General features: G+C 43.1%; 1 protein-coding gene across 14 annotated transcripts in view; it reads left to right on the plus strand.

The window, feature by feature from the left end:
* LOC122481879 (nuclear body protein SP140-like) overlaps nucleotides 1-13615 on the plus strand; it is a 66730-nt gene that overhangs the window by 29231 nt on the left and 23884 nt on the right. For 12 of the 14 annotated variants that reach the window (XM_043578113.1, XM_043578112.1, XM_043578121.1 and 9 more), the window contains 8 exons: nucleotides 139-222; nucleotides 4365-4448; nucleotides 5216-5299; nucleotides 8299-8356; nucleotides 8908-8933; nucleotides 10951-11031; nucleotides 12182-12265; nucleotides 12665-12745. In XM_043578113.1, coding sequence (XP_043434048.1) covers nucleotides 139-222; nucleotides 4365-4448; nucleotides 5216-5299; nucleotides 8299-8356; nucleotides 8908-8933; nucleotides 10951-11031; nucleotides 12182-12265; nucleotides 12665-12745 — 582 coding nt within the window. The remainder of the gene's footprint in view (nucleotides 1-138; nucleotides 223-4364; nucleotides 4449-5215; nucleotides 5300-8298; nucleotides 8357-8907; nucleotides 8934-10950; nucleotides 11032-12181; nucleotides 12266-12664; nucleotides 12746-13615) is intronic. The other 2 variants (XM_043578122.1, XM_043578123.1) reach the window with 1 other exon arrangement.

The following is a 13615-nucleotide window of genomic DNA, read 5'->3' on the forward strand; positions in this document are numbered from 1 at the left end:
GAAAAAGAGGCAAGCAAGATTTTGTTGAGTCCCAGGTGGGGTCCTTGGAGCTTGAATATCAGAGTTCAGCTTGAGCACACAGAGGTCTCTTCTCCGGTCACTGTCTAAATTCTGCCATTTTCTTGTCCTCTTCTTCAGAGTTCTGTGAACATTCACTTCTCCGAATGAATAATTTCAGTGTGCCAGAAGAGAGACTCAACTTACTGTCATACGTGGGACAAGGTAACTATTATTCATGTTACAATTTGGTATTAAATCTTTATTTTCTTGTCTTCATGGGAGCAAAGGCTGCATTTTGTCTCCTACCCCAGGTCTCTTCTAGTGTCTGCTTCTACTGGCCCTTACCTGCCCACAGATGTGACAGAGACTATGGGCAGAGAAATCTAAGCTCCTCAGTAGATACAGTATTTGGTGATGGAGATTATAGAAAGAGAAAGTGGAAAAGGTAGCTAGGGGTAATAGAAAACAAATTACATAAAGAGATCCAATTTTCCAAAACGAACATAAACTCCAGGGTGGGGAAGGGGGATAATTTTCAGTTAACTTCAAGAGACCAACTGAGAGGAATTTGGAGGTAGCATGCCATGTCCAGTCCACGTGGGAAAACTCCCCCCTGGGGCTGGCCAGTCGAGTAGACCCCATACTGTAGTCAAAGTCCTAGAGTGGAGTGGTTGAGATGGCAAGAGTGGGGAGCCTGGAGGATGCCAGTGCACAGATAGACTGAAGGTCAAGGTAAAGTGGAAGAAACAGCAATGACAGGGAGGAAGCAGAGACATAGTAGAAAAGAGAGAAACTGAAATATGGCTCAAGGATCAGAGGTAAAAAGTGAGAGAAAACATAAGGAAAGAGAAATATGGAGAGGAAAGTAAGTACTAGGAAGTGGAGAAAGCCAGGGAAAAGCAAAGGCACTTATGCAGAGAAAGAGAGTGGATGGAAACTAGGTGAAACGTAAACAGAGGATAAGGGGGAAGAGGAACAGGTTGGGATGCTGCAGGTTTGAGGCCAGAGCACTGGATAGAAATACCTTTGGACACAAGGGCTGACAACATTAGCTGCGAGTTTCCAGATGAAACTGTCCCTAATTATCAAAGTGACACTTACAAAATGTCACACTGCAATAAGCCTCTCCCTGAACATTCCAGTGATTCCCAAGACCAAACCTCCACCCTAGCTTATCTTCAGAGCTCATTTATCTGTGGACCTGAAGACCAGGGGCATGATAGATCCCTACACTGATATTCGCTCAAGAACCTGAAACTTGGCACTTCTAGAACTGAAAGCATTGTTTGCTCTTCATTGTTCAAGCTAGAGCCAATTCCTCAGCATTCTTTCCCTCATGATAGATCACTGCTGACCCGTGTTTTTTCAAGTTGGAAACCTAGCAGTTTGCCCCAGACTCCTCTTGCCCTCAATGACATGCCTGTTACTGCTCCAACATGGTCATTTCTTCTTCAGAATATCTCCCACCTGTCCACTGTCCATCTATCACATTCCCAGGGCAGAGTCTCTAATCTATGTCTCTGTCACTGTTGTTGTTCTCAGAGGCAGACTTCTGCCTACCTCCTTCCTCCAAACTTATGCCCATTTAACGTATTATTTGCACTTCAACTAAATGGGGCATTTGAAAATAAAAATTAAATTGTATTACTTTCCTTCTAAGGAATAATAAGAAGTATTTCTTACTTTTAAATACCCCAAGGATTAAATAAATGTTTCTTTCAATGGGGCCCAAGGTCACCTACAGTGAGCCACCTGCCTGTTTCTCCATCCTCATCACCTGCCTCCTACATTACTACTTCAAGATAGAATAAACTTTCTTCCCTAATAATTTTAAATGTTAAATATTTCTTTCATATCTAAGCCTTTTCATATGCCTTACTTAGGATGGTCTTTATGTTCTGCTGTCCTCTATTTACCCTTCTCCACTCTGGGTAAATCCTATTTAAAACATACCACCCTAGGGAAGATTTTCTTTAGAGAAAGCTAGACTACCAAGAGGAGCAACCAAGAGACAAAGGGTAGAAAAGGAATAGAAGTTTCAGAGAAAACAAGGGAAAAATTCGCAGAAACAGAGAACGAGAGAGCAGCACAATGAGAGAAAGAGAAGCTCCAAGAGATGGCAGCAGAACAGAGGCAGAGATTGGTAAGATTGACAGAATCACATGGAAAAGAGAAGTAGAAAAAGAACGATGTGTAAGAAATGGAAGATTTTCCCATGATGAGTGAATTATTCTCTGTTTCCAGGGAAAACTACTGAAGGGAAGGCAACCTCAGGTCTGGGCTGTTGTTTTGTGGAGTGGAACATACTTGGTTTTTGTTATTTTCTTGCTGTGAGTTCTCTTTGGTCATAAATTGAGATGTCTGTGAGATTTCATTCCTTTCTGCTGAGGACAACAAAGCTGTTGGGAATAAGCTTAGGAATCCCCTAGGCTTACACCAATGGGTTAACAAGGCATAAAGAATTATAAAGTCATAGGATGCTCACACCCAAGTTTGGGTAAACAAGATTAGGTGAATAAGTATAGAGAAGGTGGGGCAGAAGCCCCAGTATAGAGAGGGAGGGACAAAGGCTTCAACATAGAACATAGGTATATGAAATAAACAAGATTAGGTATTCAGGTTGGAAGCACCCCCAATTTAGTACTATAGCAGAAAACCGCTTTCACAGGAAAGATCAAGTTAGGTAAACAGGTAAATTGGGGTATAGATTGTTGCTTTGCGCTGCAGGGTGAAGTTGCCCAGAGCAGAGATGATTAACAAAAGAAAGGTGACTTGTCAACCCTGAAGTCATGTGTCCTACCTGTTTCATCCCCTAGGCTAGCTAAGATAAACAGAAGTGGTGCCTCATGTCACCTATAAACAACCTTCCACCCAATTGCCTGGCACCCAGATTTTGTTTTGTATTAACCCAAACCCCTAACCCTAAATATCTTCAAGACCCCACTTCCCTCACATCCTCAAGTTAATGTTCACAGATTCATAGTCTCTTTGTGCACGTCCATCACCATGTTTGTAAGCCTTCTGATTCTAATAAAAACAGGGCAAGGACCCTTATTCGGGGCTCTTGTCTTTTCCTGGACATTAGCCATCTCTAGCTTTTAATCCTGCGTCCCACTCTCTTGCTGGACAAGAGAGAACTTTAGACCCAGAGTCTACGCCACATCACTGTTGGAAGACCAGTGATGAAGAAAAGCCATAGGAAGCCTTGAGCTCCCCATCAAGATGTGGGCCCAGTGAGCAAGGTGGGGGCAGGGGGTTGCCAGTGCTGGGCTGCAGGGTGTCAGGGGGCTGGATTTTGAGCTGGTGTTTCCTGCTGTGTTTTACTCTGAGCACATGCCACAGTCAAAAGATCCAGTGTGTTCTAGAATCCCATGAGTCACATAAATGTTTCCAAGTGCACATTCTAGGAAAAATATGCTGAAGAAAGGGCAATTTCTTTCATACCTATTCATAGTAGAGGCTTGAATTGATAGCAACTGAGCATTTAGCTTCTCTAGAGAATAAAAACTATGTATTATTCTGTTTATTGATAACAGTATTTTGTGCCTAAGTTTAGAGAAAACCCCAGGAGAAACATGGTCCTTCAGATCAACTGCTCTCAACTCTAAATTATAATTTTTGACAAATAGTTTTTATTATGTTACTGTGATTTTTCAAAGAAATTTGGCAAACAACGTGTCATTTCACCTCCACAAACTTGTGCATTTAGACACACTGTTGCTTCTTCCTATTTTATAGATAAATAAATAGAAGCACTGCAGTGTGTGAGGGTCTTTTACCAGGTCAAATTTGTTACGCAAGTGGAGGGACCGTGGTGATGGTCATGTGGGGCTGGCAGAGGGTCAGGGTGGCCAGCATCACCAGTGCAGAGTTCGCACCAGAGAACGCAGGAGATGTTCAGCTACCCAGGTGAGTGGATCAGGACCCAGTGCAAGAAGATCCTCATCCAACAAATATATTTCAGTGATAGGAGCAGGGAAAAAGAGAAGGGGCTGGTAGGATTGAGGCTTACCATGTGGGATGCAAGAGATATTAAAAGAAAAACTGAGCCACAAAAGAAACTTACAGAGAGCAATGAAGAGCCATGAAGAAGAAAAAAGACCAAAAGGGCAGTCTAGGGATTCACGGAGATGGCCAATCCATGGTATAGAAGCAATAGTGTGTGGTGACTGAATGACAAGAAGCAGAAAGAAGGTATGTGAAGGATAACAGAAGAAGAGGCAGACCAGGGCTGTGGATCGTCTTAGGTGAGGTTTTATTTTCCCAAGGAGAAGCTCACCTGAGCCCTGACACCAGAATTCAGTGTGCTAAGATCTGTTCCCTCATCATCATATGTGGTTGGTCATTTCTGTGTTTCCCTTCAGTTTCCTATGAGCATGGCACTCTCCAGTGGACAAATGGTGGCCATTTTGAAGAGATTCCCAAACTGCTACCAGGTGATGGGGGAGGTAATTATGACTTAAATGGCCAATTACTTCATTAAATTTGTTTGTCAGTCTGTATGCAAGGGACACTTCCTTTCCTTCTCCCAAACACAAATACACACTTTTACTGCCCCAGTTTTTTTTCTCAGGTGTGTGAGAGGTAAGGGGGATATATATGGATATAGATAAATATAGGTAGAATAATAATATAATATAACAATAATACGTATAGAATAATAAAAATGCAGACTGGGGGCACTAATGAAGTTGTCTAAGTGGGCCCAATTTAATCTAAATGTGCATGGAATCTAAATACTTCCAGGTTGGGATTTGGGAGGGGAGAGATAATCTTAAACTTACTTCCTAGGCATTGTGTATGATTAATGAAAACTATGTATAGCAGAGATAGAGGAAGTGAGTTAAGGGAATAAATAAGGAGATATTGGAGCAAAGAGATACAGAACATCACGGAGGAACAAAAGGACAGAAATGCAAACAGTTGGCAGAAGTCAGGGAGAGCAAATGATAGTCAAAGAGATCCATTGCTTCATGGTGCAGCAACATGTGGGGACAGAGTTAGAGGGAGAAGAGGGAAGGATAGAGAAGGAGAAGGAGCCTAACAAGGTGTTAAAAAAAAGGCAGAGCAAGTTCGGTCGGTACATACATAGTTTTCTTCATGAGGAGCCATTCTCCTGCACTCTGAGCATCAGAGCTCCGATGCTCTCTAAGCATTGGCCATGTCAGGCAGAGTCCAGGCCAACTGTCTATCATGTTCCTGTTTCTCTCTTCAGCGTCCTGTGAACTTGTGGCTCTACAAAGGGATGAAGGAGGAGAATCAGAAGAAATGCCCAGATTACTACCTTATGATGAAGAAGGTAATTAGGATTTAGATAAGTTATTGTCTAAGCAAAACTTTATTTTCCTGTCAATACAGAGGAACACCTATTCTTTCATCCCCTTCCCTGTTCATCCATCCATCCATCCATCCATCCACCCATCCATCCATCCACACTCACATAAACATAGACTATGGCCAGCTTCTGGTTGCTTCCTTTGAGAGATACAAGCAATGAAGAATGATCTCAGATTGGTTGCTGTTTCCTTGGGTGTAGAACATAGACAAAGAGACGGAGAGTGAAAAATATAGATGGAATCGTGAAATGAAGACAGACCAGGGTGATTGACAATTCTACCTAAATAGACATGAAGTATAAATATAACTAAGCTGGAATGTGCTATCGTGAGGGGAGATCATTTTCAACCTATTTTCCCTGAGGTTGTGCCAGGAACATGGGCATAATGAGTATAATTGCAATACAGAGAACTCATGTGAAAGAGTTTTGAAATGGACCTGGCAAAATTAAGGATCTCTGCTTGTTTGCCAATGGCCACAGTCCAGAACATTGATAATGTGGGAGAAGGAATATGACGTGGACAAAATATGCAGAAAGTCTGAAATTTAAGTTTTCAATTTCAATTCTTAGGTTGAAAAATTAGAAACAGAGTTAATAACTAGAGAGAACAGGGGCGCCTGGGTGGCGCAGTCGGTTAAGCGTCCGACTTCAGCCAGGTCACGATCTCGCGGTCCGTGAGTTCGAGCCCCGCGTCGCGTCGGGCTCTGGGCTGATGGCTCAGAGCCTGGAGCCTGTTTCCGATTCTGTGTCTCCCTCTCTCTCTGCCCCTCCCCCGTTCATGCTCTGTCTCTCTCTGTCCCAAAAATAAATAAACGTTGAAAAAAAAATTAAAAAAAAATAACTAGAGAGAACAGATAGAAGCAGGGAAATGAGCACCATGGAAGAAAGGAGAGAAGCTCAATAATCTTAAACAGGTAGAGAACATGATGTTAAGACAGAAAGATGCAGAGGCAGGAGGGAACACTAAGAAATAGAAAGGTGAGGAGGGGCATAGAAATTATATATTGAGAAAAAGCTACAGGAGATGAGTGAAAATTCAGCAGAGGTGAATACTGTTTACAAGGGATATAGAAGACAGTTTGGGACATTGTAGGAATTGAGAGAAGAGTAGCTGATCAGAAACAAGTCTGGAACTAGGGGTGGAACTTGTTAGCAATGTGTTTTGAGGTTATGATGTCCCTAGTTACCAGTATGGCACCTGTAATATTCTCAGAGAGAGTGAACCTCCCCCTAGGAAGCCTTGTCTGCTCCCATCTACAACGTATGATCCCCAAACACCTATGTCTTGCCCAGGCTTGTCTTATGATGTCTGAAGGACATCTCCATTTGGAAGTTTTACAAAGAACCTCAATACAAGACACCCACAATTGCACGTGCCCTCTCTCTTGACACCAGATCTGCTTCTTTTCCAGTGTTCCCTATCTCAGTACGGAATACCATTGTTTCATTCTTCAGACAGAAACTTAGGGATCATCAGTGACTGATCCCCTTCCCTCAACTCACACAGCCTATCAGTCATCCAGGTTAGTCAGCTCTACCTCAAACTTGTCTCTTGCCCATCCATTCCTCTCCACACCCAACACAAATGCTCCGGTCAGATGTCTCTTCTCTCTGGAGACAGAGCAACAGCCTTTAGTCTCAAATCTTTGCCCCAGTCATATTCCCATCACACCCAATCTCTCCAGGTGAACCAGAGGACTCTGAAAATGCAGGTTGATTTATCCTACTTTCTTACATTAAGCCAATAACTTCTTGTTGTCAGAAAGATTAAGTCAATTTTCCTTCCCATGACTCCTCCTGCCCTGCAATTACTTCAAAAATTTGCATAATGCTTTTTCAGTGATTTTAATTTTCTGATAACGCTTGCTCATCTGAGCTTTGGCACATGTTTGGCCCTGTGTTTGGACACCGGAACTATTCTGGACAGTTTTCTTGTTCACTAATTTGGTGAAATCATGTGGAAATTAGATACTGTCTCAGAGAGGGCTTTTCTGATCCTTAGAAAGCAACAAGATGAGAGATGGGGAGAAGACATAAAGCACAGCATCAGGAAGGCATGAAGAGAAAAAAGGGAGGTGGGAATAGACTTGGGGAAAGAAACAAACCAAGACAAAGAGGAATGCCAAGACATCCCAGGAGTGAGATACAGAAGTAGAAATGCAAGAGGCAGACACATGCAGGAAGGGTGAAAATGAGAGAGAAAACAAAGTGTGGGAGACAAAGTGTGCAAGGTTTCTGACAGTCTCTGTCACAGTACTGGGCTGTGTGAGGCTTCCTTTTACCTTTGTAAAACCTTATGACACAGGCAGGCAAACTGTTGTAACCTCTGTTTTGTGGACAAGGAAAGAAAGCACAGAAAGGCACACTGGTTGTTTTTGCAAGGGCAAAACAGAAAAGGAAGAGTGGGCAGGAGTGGGTGTGCCACTGAGGGTGACAGTGATAGGGAAACCACCTGGAAGTCAGGGTGGGGGCACAAAGGGAACATGAAGAGGAAGCCCCAGGAGCCCTAACAGGTGAGCCCCAAAGGAGTGAAACTGGGTCCAACATAAGACCCTCATTACCTTCATTAAGGAAAAAACTAACATTGGTGGGGAGAGAAAGCGTGGGAATGGACTCAACCACTTGGACTTGAAGACATATAGAGTAAGAAAGCTCAAAAGGGTAATAGGAGAAAAGAGATGCATTATTACTGAAAGACAAAAACAAAAACAAGAGCGAAAAACAAGAGATGGGGGAGAAGTCCAGACAATGGAAGAGATACACTACTAGGTAACAGAAATGCAGGTAGGACCCTGAGAAGTGGACAGAGGAAGTGCAACAAGATGGCAGAAAGTAGAACAAGACAGCCTCCCAGGGGTGGCATGGAGCAGGCGCTCACTGTCCCATCCTGGTGGGCACGGACATGCTGAGGTTTGCTCCCATTGCCCTCCATGGTCCATCATGTCCCTGTTTCTCCACAGTGGCCTATGATTCTAGAGCTCTGCAAATGACTAATGAAAGAAAACCAGAGGAGATGCCCAGCTGAAATGCCCAGAGTCTAAGAGACCCCCAAAACGAACCACCAGAGTCCAGAGTCAAAGCTAAGCAGCAAGGGTCATTTATTGCAGGTTCGAACCTGGACCTCTGCGCCCCCGTTGCCGGTGACGCCAAGAGGCCCTGAGAGAGGTTTTTACACCCCTTTTATAGACAGGTACAAACAAGTCATGGGGAAATCAGGAATTTTCCACAGTTACAGAGCTGCGATTGGTTGGTGTTTAAAGTTGGACACTTAACAGTATTCGATTGGTTCCTGCCTTCAGGTCAGACCACAACCGGGGGTACGGGTATCACAATGATTGATCAGGAATACACGGATGTGCCAAGCAACAATGACTGATCAGGAGTACACGGATGTGCCAAGTAACAATGGTTGATCAAGAATATACGGATGTGCCAGGCAATAATGATTGATCAGGAATACATGGGCGCGCCAAGCAATTGTACAGAAGCGGAACAAGCTGGTTAAGCTTGGTTAGGTTTCAGTTTCCCGTAACTTAAGCTTTTAAGTTTCAATTTTCTCAGGCCTCTCACAGCCTACCTGGAGAAGAGGGAGAAGGTAATTCTGATTTAAATTCCCAACCACCTCAATAAATCTTTATTTTCTAATCAGCACAAAGAAAAATCTTGCCTTTCGCCCATCCTACCATTCTCTTCTTCATATTCACATACATACAGATGGCCCTGTGTCCATTTTCTGTTTTGCTTTTTTCAAAACTGGGAGAGAGACTAAGGATAACAGTGAGCAGAGCTCTTGAGTGGAGAGGATATTCCTGCCTGGAGAACAAAGGGAGACAGGATATAGCAAAGGTAGGCTACAGTACCAGAACAGAAGGACCTGGGTGATTTTATTAAACGCCCATGAAAATCCAAATACCAGCAGGCTCTGGCAGCTGAGGCAATGAGATCATTTTCAGCCTACTTCTGGAAGTACCAGGAACATGGAAATAAGTTTTGTGAGTGATTGCAAGGTTTGCACTGTAGAAGGTCTGTTGGGAGACTGTTAGGATAGAGCTGTTAAGAGAAAGCCATATGGTGCTGTGGTCCATGTCAAGAGGGAAGAACTTTTGTCAATTTGGGGGGAAGCATCTGTGAGACTGAGGAAAATAGATAAAATGATGGAAATTTTACAGGCATCCAGAAAGATAATACTCAGAGAAACAGAGATAGAAAAGGAGAAAGCGAAAGGCAACATGGAAAGGATATAAGCTCACTAAGAGATGAGATACGGAGATGAAAATTAGAGAGATTATATAATCATCTGGCAAGTAAATACCAAAATAATAATAATGCGGACGGAAGCACAACAGGAACTATGTAGAGAGTTATATCAAAATAATTTAAAAGTCAATAAGGAGTGAAAATTGCTGTATAGGGAGGGAAGAAGCTGGGATCTTGTAACACTGATGTTTGAGTCTAGACAGGAGCATCTTCCAGCAAATGGGGTCTATCTCAATAGTGAGTCTTCAGATTTAATCTCCCTAGTAAGAGAGTAGTGCCCGGCACACTGGGAGAGCAATATCCCTCTCCCTGTCAGTCTCAGCTACTCTCAGGTACCAGAATGAGTCTCAAATGCATGCCTGCTAGGCACACCTGACTCCCAAGGTCATCCATATCTGTACCTGAAGGCATTTATCACAGGATCTTCTCCATCTGGATGACTTTCAGGAACTGACACTTCCCAAATTGAAACCAACAGCTTCTTTTGTGAAACTAGAAACTCCTTCTCTAGGGTTTGCTCCCTCATTCAAGGGAACATGAATGTCCCATTTCCTCTTGCTCCCATCCCACCCATTTCCTCCACTTTAGCATGATTGTTATTTGCAAGATGTCAGTCAGATCATATTATTTTCCCATATAAACACAGTGAGATTTGTTGCCTTAGAATTAAATCAGTTGTCCTTCCTGTGATTTCCTGTGTCTCCCATTCACTGTAGGGCGCCACCCTATTTCTTCTGCCTCATCGCTAATGATAGTGTAAATATTTTTAGCGATTGTGATATTCTGATCTTTCTTTTATATGTGGGCCTTTGAGCAACTTTTCCGGGTGTTTGGTGGTGTTGTCTTGGCCTAGTCTGCTCCATAACCCATCCCGTGATCGGGTCCTATTGCACTATGTTAGGGATGCCTCTCATGATGGCCAGCACAAGGAAGGGAGCAAGAAGAGAATGAGTGACATAAAGACACTAATGAGTATCAGGGACACAAGAGACAAAGACGGAAGCAGAAGAGACACAAACACATCCAAACACAGAGAAGCACGTGGAGACACTGGTAGCAGGAGACAAGGGCAGAGACAGAAGTAGTGAGCAGGGGCAATGGGAAAGGGGAAGAAGTAAGAGAGAATTAGATGTACACAAAGGAAGATGGTAGATGGTCCTCAGGCTCTGATGATAGTGACAAGATCAAGTTAGCCTGCAGGCCAGGTGAGCCCAGAGGTGGACCAGATGGTTTGGGATGGGGACAGTTCTGCCTAGCAGATACCTGAGTGTCCATGTCTTCATTATGAGTTTTCTCACCGTGATCTCCCCTGGTTGTGTACTGAAATGGCTGGCGGGTTTCATTCCTTCCTGCAGAGCATGGCCATGCCATCTGGGACATCAGTGATGAAGAAGAGCCTCAGGAAGTCTTGAGCTCCCCATCAACATGTGGGCCAGGTAAGAAAGGGATGGTCAGCTCTGGGCTGTAGGGTATCAGGTGGCTGCATTCAGAGCTGAGCAACATGGCCTTTATTGTTGGAATAGATGCATTCCCTCTTAATGTTATAGTAGATAAATACTGGGAAGACAGCATCTTTTTCCTTCATACTCTTTATGTCTATTTATACAAAAGACTCAATATTGTGATTTTAACCCCTGCCCACCCCTTATTTTCTATAAAGAATTAAAACTATGTATTTATCTAGTGCTTAATATTATTATTATATTGTCATAATCTTGGGTAGGCCTCAGAAAAATGTGGTTCTGAGATCTTTCCAGGAGGAAAGACCAAGGGCTCTCCAGCCCAAATTACAGTTTTTGTCACATATCTGTCATCAGATTTTGGATTATGTTGCACTTTTTTCTTTTCAAAGGACTTGGGCAAGTGAGATTTCCTCAGAAAACTTTAGGACTTAGCTAGGGAAACTGTGGCTATTCTTCCTTAGAGATAAGACATGGAAGCACAGACAAAGGATACTTGTTCTTTCCCCCAAAGATCAAGTAGGAGGAAGAGCAAAGACCTGTGCCCTGAGCATCTCATTGCAGGTAGTGGCTGTGTGAGGCTAGCAAGGGTCAATGTGGTGGACACACATAAGAGTCCAAAGGGATACCTGTGGCTCCTAAGGGGACCAGAACAAGGCCTAATGCAGAGAGAGAGACTTCCACTTCACTAATAAAGAATGCCACTAGGGAGGGGAAGAAGTCAAGAGAGACAGTGACAGAAGGAATGGGTCCTGCTATAGGGATTAGAGAGACCTAGAAGAGCAGAGCTAGGAGGAATAAGCAGAAAAGAAAAGATCAAGGTCACTATTGAGGAAAAAATGATGGAAAAGTAAAGAGATAGAAGTCAGGGGAATGGAGCCCCCAAAATCAAAGATGCACAAATATTCTCCTAGTGCAGAAGCAGAAATATTTGGAGGCAGATCTATGGGAAGGAAACAGAGAAGCAGAGAGCAGGAGAGTTAGGTGATGGAGATGGAAACAGAGGCAGAGCAGGGCTCTGTTGGATCTCAGATGGGGTCCTTGAAGCAGATGTCCCTTTTCCCAAAGGGCAGTTCACCTGTGCTCTGAAAATCTTGGCTTGCTTCCTTTCCTTGTTTCCCTTCAGGGTCCTGTGATTCTGAATCTCCTCAAATGACCAGTGAAGAAGCACCAGAGAAGGTGCCCAGCCAAGTACTATATGATGGGGAAGGTGATTATAATTTCAACTCCCATTTCACTGAATCTTTGTTTCTCTGTCTGCAAGTAGGAAAATCTCCCCTTACTTCTCCCCACCTCCACTGTTCCCCTTCACTTACCCATACAGAAGGAATGTGTAGAGCCAAGTGAAAAGGATCAAAAATAGAGAATTAGGTGTATGGGATGGGAGGGAGATGGGTGATCATTCTCAGCCTCTGGTGATAGTGGCATGAGCTATGTCAACTCCCAGCTCAGGTGAACTCAAAGGCAGGAGGGTATAAGGGCAGGGAGATTCCCACCTGGAAGATACTTGAGCCTCCTTGGTGGTCTTTTTTCTCAGGATGAGTTTTTCTACTATGGTTTCCATTGGTCATATGCTGGATTCGCTAATGGATTTTATTCTATTCAACAGACAGTAGCAGTGACTGTTTAGAGATGTATTATGAAGAAGACCCCCAGGAAGACTGGAGCTCACCACCAGAAAGCGAATCATGTAAGGAAGGGCAAATGGCAGGATTCCCCCCCCCCACCTTTTTTAATGGCTGAATAATATTCCTCTGTGTGTGTGTGTGTGTGTGTGTGTGTGTGTGTGTGATTTTCTTTATCCATTCATCTGTTGATGGACACTTAGGTTGTTTCCATGTCTTGGTTATTGTAAACAATAATGCAATGAACATGAGGGCACAGATATCTCCTTGACATAGTTATTTTGTTTCCTTTGGATATATACCCAGAAGTGAAATGGCTGGATGATAATGGTGGTTCTACTTTTAATGTTTTGAGGCTCTCATACTGTCCTTCATATTGGCTGTACCACATTACAGTCCTACCAACAGTGCACCAAGCTTCCTTATTTCCATATCCTCACCAGCATTGATGATCTCATGTCTTGATAATGTCTTTTTCTTAATATCGACTCCTCCATATAGCATAATCTAATAATAGGGGTAATATCTCATGATATTCACAGTTCCTGTGATCAGGGAAGTGGAGCCAAGGGGACATTGAGAATTATGCCTACCACAATGAGACTTAAGTACATTTCTGGAAAATAACTGTCCAGACAAGTCATTGACTTACCCAAGTAAATAATGTAAGCTATTGTTATCAAATCGTACATCAAAAAAAGCTAAGCATAAATGTATTAAAGAAAAGAATATGGCTTCAGAAAAGATTATAGTAATTGCATTAGGCACTACAGAGAAGTGAGATATACCTACTTTGCTGATTGCTTGCAAATCTTGAGTTATGCATAGTGTAGATGTACTAATGTTCACATCAATTATAAACTGATTATGTGTAGAGGCACCTGGGTGGTTCAGTCAGTTGAGCTTCTGACTTTGACTCAGGTCATGATCTCACA

Source organism: Prionailurus bengalensis, chromosome C1, assembly GCF_016509475.1.
Source record: "Prionailurus bengalensis isolate Pbe53 chromosome C1, Fcat_Pben_1.1_paternal_pri, whole genome shotgun sequence".
Taxonomy (NCBI): domain Eukaryota; kingdom Metazoa; phylum Chordata; class Mammalia; order Carnivora; family Felidae; genus Prionailurus; species Prionailurus bengalensis.